The 7036-nt window shown below is 35.2% G+C and overlaps 1 protein-coding gene across 3 annotated transcripts; it reads right to left on the bottom strand.

Moving 5' to 3' along the window:
- Window positions 1–250: 250 nt before the first annotated feature.
- LOC117612800 (pentatricopeptide repeat-containing protein At5g04780, mitochondrial-like) lies at window positions 251–4982 on the bottom strand. 3 transcript variants are annotated; one of them, XM_034341444.1, is made up of 3 exons: window positions 4756–4982; window positions 3175–3289; window positions 251–2296 (listed from the first exon to the last, which is right to left on the bottom strand). In XM_034341444.1, the coding sequence occupies exon 3, from the start codon at window positions 2274–2276 to the stop codon at window positions 402–404; it is 1875 nt and encodes a 624-aa protein (XP_034197335.1). In that variant the 5' UTR covers window positions 2277–2296; window positions 3175–3289; window positions 4756–4982; the 3' UTR covers window positions 251–401. The 3 variants fall into 3 exon arrangements, with proteins under 3 accessions (XP_034197335.1, XP_034197334.1, XP_034197336.1); XM_034341443.1 differs by lacking the exon at window positions 3175–3289; XM_034341445.1 differs by lacking the exons at window positions 3175–3289; window positions 4756–4982 and having other exon boundaries at window positions 251–1980; window positions 2072–2187.
- Window positions 4983–7036: the final 2054 nt, after the last annotated feature.

Genomic DNA, 7036 nt, shown 5'->3' with positions numbered 1-7036 from the left:
ACCCAAATCCTAATTCATTCAAAAACCTCAATGTTTTATACTTTTTTTATTAGTCTGTAATTTGCAAAGCTAATTGTGAGCATGGAATATTTCGGTAAAGTCACTTTGGGGCTACATGAGTTTTGATGTCATTGTGGGCTCGAAATAGTGATAAGTAAGGAGATTTGGTAAAGTCCTTGAGTCTCTTAACACTTTTCTTACGTTTACTCCTTTAGTCACTGGAAGGTCTTTCACACAGCCCGCCCTTTGATTTTCAAAATGCAAGATCCCATAGATATAATTCCAATTGCGGAAGACCAAATTTCAGGAGTCTCTGACATCTCTGAAGTCTATAGTACACTTTCTTACCAAAAGTATCTTGATATCCAATTGTCTGGATGGGTAGCCATTAAATTAATCTTCTACCAAAATTCCCGACAAGAACAACAACCATTCTTGAAATGGTGGAACCTATTAGTATCCCTGACAATGATTTCCTTCCCTGTACAAGATGATGCAAACTTCATAAAAGAATGGCAATCACCACAAATCCTAAGATTCTTCATGATCCTGATAGATGCATTTGAAGGTAAGCACATCAATCCCAAAGTAAGAGCAAGTTTCTCGCTATGGTGCCTCAACAGTTCATGTTTTCTGTTCTCTCCCACATAATGTAGGTCATGTTCAGTCTCAGCCTTATAGCCCATAATCTTCAACTCTTCGATCAAACAATCCAATTTTGAGTATATCTCTGCAATTCTAGCATGCTTTCTCTCTCCAACCATAAATGAGTGAACTTTGTCCTTGATTTCGATCCAACTCTTCCCTCTCTCCTTCTTCAACTCACTTTCTTTAAGAAGTTTCCTTATTCTTGCAACTTCATCCCATTTCTTATTTGCTGCATAAATGTTTGACAGCAGAAGATGGTTTCCGGCATTATTAGGTTCTATCTCAGACAAATGCTTAGCTGCTACCTCAGCCAAGTGAAGTTTTCCATAGATCCTACAAGAAGCCAACAGTGAACCCCACATGGAAGCAGTAGCATCAAATGGCATTTCCTCTATCAAATTATAGGCTTCAAGCAACAACCCTGACCGACCAAAAAGATCAACCATGCATGAATAGTGAACAACATTAGGTGACACATTGTGTTCTGTTATCATGAGGTTGAAGTATTTCCTTGCACTTTCAACCAATCCCATATGACTACAAGCAGTTAATACAGAAACATACGTTACTTCACTTGGGAACGTACCCATCTGCTGCATTTTCTCAAATAAGATCATCACCTCTAGGGAGCAAGCATGTCTAGCAAACCCAGAAATCATGGTATTCCATAACACAGTGTTTGTCTCGTCCATATCTCGAAACACATGGTAAGCTTCTTTAATGCTACCACATTTTGCATACATGTCTATAAGAGAGGAAACAATAAATTTATTCAAACCAAATCCAGTTTTACATAACACGGCATGCACCTGCTTCCCTTCAATAAGAGCTGCCAGACCTGCACAAGCACAAATAGCAGAAGAAATTGTAAACTGGTTCTGTTTTAACCCCATCATTTTAGCTCTACGGAAGAACATCAAAGCCTCCTCATAAAGCTCATTTTGCACATACCCAGCTACCATCGAACTCCAAGTAACCTCACTCCTCTCTGGCAGAGACGCAAACACACTGCTTGCATCCTTTATCAAACCAGACTTTGCATAAACGTCAAGCAATGCAGTTCCCACATAGACATTTAAATTCATTGCTAACTTAACAGCAAGAACGTGCAGTTGTTTACACTCAAAAACAGCACATTTCGCAGCACAAGCACAAAGAACACTCGAAACAGTGAATTCACTAAAATGGTTCCCTTCTCTTCGCATCTGCAAGAAAAGACCAAGAGCTTTCTGTTCCTCCCCATTTTGGGTAAGTGACCCAATCATCGTGTTCCATGAAACTAAGCTTCTTTCAGGCATTTCATCAAAAACTTTGCCAGCAAAATCAACTAAACTGCATTTAGAATACATGTTGATGAGCATGTTAGATGTTAAAGTGTCTGCTTGCAAACCAACACGTATGATCTGTCCATGGCAGGCCTTACCTTCCATGGGTGCACCTGTTCTTGCACAGCTTTGCAAGATTTGATGCAGAAGCGAAGTATTAGCGTCCCTTGCCTCCACCAAAACAAGGCATTCTTGGGGTCTGGATCTGTCAGTTCTAGCGACCATGGTGATGTCTGAGAACTTTCTGTGATAGTTTTGAGCAGTGTTATAGATTCCCTCCTTGTGTCTTCTCAAGGTTTTCATATCAGCGCTTGCACTGCAATCTGCAACATGGTAAAAGCTTTAGAAATAGTGATGGAAATTGTCGTATTCTATAGCAAAGGCTCAAGCAAGGACCGCAAAGGCCCAACCCAAGCGTGGCTTGGGCTCAATGGCTTATTTTCTTTTTTTAAGAATGTACGGGCTCAATTGTCAAGAACATTCAAATTAATTTTGAGAATAATTAAAACAGTATTAAATTATTTATATTATATTAAACTACTTTAAGATTTAAATTTAATAATTAATTTACACAATTATTCACATCTGAAGATTATTGTAAAAATAGTTTTAATTATTTAAATCATTTTAAATACTTGCAAAACTATTTAACTTAATTATGTTATTAAAATGAAACGTAATTAACTTAAAATCTCAACCGGGTTTCCATTGCTGGAAAAATGAACATATGTAATGCTTACCCTACTTTTGGTGTAGATAACATACATGTTGACAACTTAGACTAGGTTAATTGGTGCCGTACGCTACTTATCAACCTAAACTTTATTATGTTTCTTTGACTGACTTAAAAGACTCATTTTTGTATTTCCGACACTCAATTGGTGTTGTTGAACTGATGAAACCTTTCATTTCTATTTGAACCTATTTACGTCTGGTCGAGTACTTACATTAGTTAGGGTTGAGTTTTTTATGCTCCTGTATTTGTTAAACATAAACACAGTTACATGTTACTACGTGAATATGTTAAGTAAATTCTTTGGCGAAGGTCGAACCAATTATCCTCCGGCGAGTAACTCTGCACGAAGTTAAACCTCTGGCGAATAACTCTGCATGCAGTTAAACAAAAGGAGATACAGAAAGAAGCTTCATAGCACAGATATTCTAGTCTGCACTTAGTTTCTTAAGGTCATCATATTCATACCTCGGCGTGATACGAAGGTGTTAATACGGTCATTTTGTGTTGATTAATGGAGCAGTACTTGAAAAAGTGCTTCACTTTGTCAGCCACCTCTTGTGAAGTCAATTTTGCACCCCATCTGTAGTAGAAGTTTTGTAACAAGGAAATCAGAACCGAGTTCGAGAACTTTACAAAAAATTCCCACCACTTTATAGAATTGATAATGCAACAAGTAAATCTGTCCACTGAGAACTGATCCTTGAAATAAGCACACACCAAAACTTTCTACTTATTTGGTCTCCATAAAGGCCATTGATGAAAGAATAAAGTTAAAGCATTAGACAAACCTTGAATATAGATATGGGCTTAAGAAGTACCCAAGCTTAGGAAAAAATGCCTGAAAAAGCCTTAAGAAGTACCTAAAACTGAAAATAAGCCTTTCAAAAAGCCACAAATTCTGATCATCACAAACCAAGGTAAAGGAACAATCATGTATAGTAGAAGCTTTACAGACTCTTCCTTACCCAAAAAACAAAAAAGAAAGGAGTAAAAACAATGAAAGCCCAGTTGCTGATTGAAACTGGAAATGATTTTTCAAAACAAAATGAGAGAGAGAAAATAGGAAATTAATACCATAGATTTTTTTTCTAGTGGTGGTAAAAAGGAAGAACTCTAGGGAGAATATTGTGACTATGCGAACACAAACAGTATGTTGAAGTTAGAAAGAAAACAATTCCCCCAACAAAACAATCAGAAAAACCTTGGCAGGCAACTTCATCTTATCAGTTATAACAGAGCACTGTTACATTACCTAGCTAAACTCATACGTCTATGAACTCCAAATTGAACATTGAAATCAAAATAGTAAATGTGACAACGAGATATTAACTTTAGAAGGAGACTGACTACTTGCTGTTGACAGTGGTCTAAAAGAGGATTGGACAGGTCTATGTGGATGTTGTACACAACAGCAACAGAACAAAACCACAAATTGTTCATAGATATTCCTGTAGACTACGAGTGGTGAAGGACATAGTGTTCATAGATCAATTTGTGCAGAGATTCACAGAGCACACAAAAAAGGATCCTTTCCTTAATTTAAATCACAAATTCATCCATGAGCAATATAAAGGCTTCCAGATTTTTTTATATAAATAAATCAGAGCCTGGAAATGCAGAACCTATCCAGCAAGATGTCTATTGTGCAAAGATCCACTGGCAACTAATAACAACTGTGACTCTGACACACTTTGATTTATAAGGTATAGATGCCTAAAAAACAAAAAGCTCTATGCAAATGACAGCCCCAAACCACCAGTGTTCATGAAGACACTTATAAATGCACAAACAGTCGTGCCTTTTGCAAAACAGCCACACCTGGTAGATTAGGAATCACTAAGGCAAACACTCTAGCATAACAGAGGTAAGATTGCTATGAAACAAATTAAACGTAAAGATGCATAACAATCACAAATCAGTAACAGAACAAGAAACCCAAAGCTCTAAAACACAAAAGCAATCCAAATATGAAGTACCCACAACATAAAATAGTCCAAAAACACCAAATCAAACACCACCAAACATTCGAAATCAAAGATTTCTCACCTTTGATGAAAGCCCAGTGAGATCTGAGAGTGAGAAGAGGATATAAGCGAGACTGAAGCAGTGAGATCGAGAATGGATGGTGGAGGCGGAGATAGTTGAGAGAGTGAGCGCGAAAAAAAAATTAAAATTGAAATCTGGAATTGATTTTTGGGAGTTTTCAAAATTCTATAAAACTAAAAATTCAAATTATTGATTAGAGCATTTCTAACTGGGTGTGGCATGATCTGGATTGGATTGGTTTTACTTTAACACGGCGGCTAGAGGTGGGCATCTAAAACCGAAATACCAAAACCGTACACTAATCATTCATACCGTTTCATTTGGGATGGGGAGATAATCAGTACTATATTATAAATAGAGTATGGTGTGGTAGCAGTATCAAATATTTAGTACCAGTCAAAACCGTACCGTATCGAAATATAAACGTATTCAAATAGAAAACATATAGTTGTTGTGATGAACTGTGAAGGAAGGAAGGAGATTTTCCAAAGTCCCGTTTTGCAAATTTGTATAGATAAAAAAGAAGAATTTCTTGAGGTTGCTGGGGATTTGGGTAGCTATTGTTTACTTTCTCTGATCAATGTCTATGAATTGTAATTTTCTTTTTGCATCTTCTGTCAAATTTTCTCGAATAACCATATCTGTAAGTTCATTTTCATGGCTTAATTAATGTAAATTTCATTTCCTCAATTTTTGTTTTCCACATTTCTGCAATTGAGTTGGGTTTTTTTCCCCCATAACTAATGTCTTACACATATAAGAAAATGTTGTAATTTAATCTAGGTAGCCAACATTATGATGAAAAAAGTTGTGTTTTGTCTTCAAGCTTCAGTCTGAAGCTTTGGACTCTCAGGGCATATCGTATGAAAGAATTATGAAATTTAGTAGCTATTTTTATTGTCTTATTCATTCCTTCTTGCATTTTTTAGCTGTGTCATTTTGTTATCGAAATGGTACCCAATACCGTACCAATATCGATTTGGCATGGTATAGTACGGTACCAACTTTGGCAAACAATAATCCCATACCGCACCATACCGGTTTTAATTTCCGATATCGGTAGCCGTACGAGCTCATTACCGTATCATGCCCACCTTTAACCGTGGCCAAATCAATTACAATATAATAGTTTGGTTTAATTCAGTTTTGACAAAGCCAAGAATGAAACTGAACCAAATCAAACCAACTTAGGATGATTTGGTTTGGTACGGTTCGGCCGATTTGGGCTTAAGCCCAATTCTCCTTTCTTTTGTAATTTTTTCAGCATTGTTAGCCCAATTACAATCAACAAATTCACAACTTGCTCCATACTTGTATCATTTTCAAGAGTACGAAATCATCTTGAAGCTCAAGATGTCATAAAACTTCAAATTCTAATAACTAATATAACTCAATTCAAATATCCATATATAATTATGACCTAATTAAAGTATTACAAATGTAAAATAAAATATAAATAAATAAATATACACATAGACGGTCCGACTTTCTTTAGGCCAATTTACAAAAGTTGAAAACAAAATAAAACAAAACCGTATACGGTTCGGTTTGGTTTGGTTTTTAAACAGTTTAACTTTTTCTTAATTAAAACCAAACCAAACCGATCGGTTCTATTGGTTCTATTAGTTCTACTGGATTGATGCCCAACCCTATCACTAACCAATATGTCAAATTGTCATGTGCACACATAAATGATTAAAAAAAATATGGGTTATAGTTACTCCAACTAAAATAGTCAAATCCTACATAAATTTAAAGGTTGTGAGACATATTTAGAAAATAACATATCAAAAAACTTGATGTCAAATTTTATTTTAATATTTTTCAGCCATGAACCCCATTATCAATTACTCTCTTTTAAAACTTTATATACATCATATGGACTCCATTTGTTTTTAAAAATATAATAAAATAATACAATATTTGGCATTTCAGGTGACTTAATTTTTTTTCATAAGTGTTAAATTGCCACATAAGCCATAAAATTATATTTAACATTTTGCATTTGACATCTCTCTTTGAGATGCTCTCAAACAAATTTTCAATTTTCAATTTTCAAAAAAAGTGAAAATAAAAAATTCGAAAACTGAAAATGAAATGGTTACCAAATAGCCCCTAAATAAGTTAACATAAGCCCTATTAACTAGTGAACATCTTAAATAAACCCATATTAATAATCTAGAGATGTCAAATTAGGGATTTTGACACAAATTTACTATATCCCGATAATATGATATAGAGTATTGAATTAGAGAATGATCGAATTGCATTGTAATCACAA

This window comes from Prunus dulcis, unplaced genomic scaffold (assembly GCF_902201215.1).
Source record: "Prunus dulcis unplaced genomic scaffold, ALMONDv2, whole genome shotgun sequence".
In the NCBI taxonomy this organism is placed as follows: Eukaryota; Viridiplantae; Streptophyta; class Magnoliopsida; order Rosales; family Rosaceae; genus Prunus; species Prunus dulcis.
Note: the sequence above shows the minus strand (reverse complement) of the source record. Positions and strands in the feature narration are given on the sequence as shown.

Coding starts and splice junctions, on each gene's coding strand:
- LOC117612800 (XM_034341444.1), bottom strand. CDS start 2,276: ATGAAAACCTTGAGAAGACACAAGGAGGGAATCTATAACACTGCTCAA.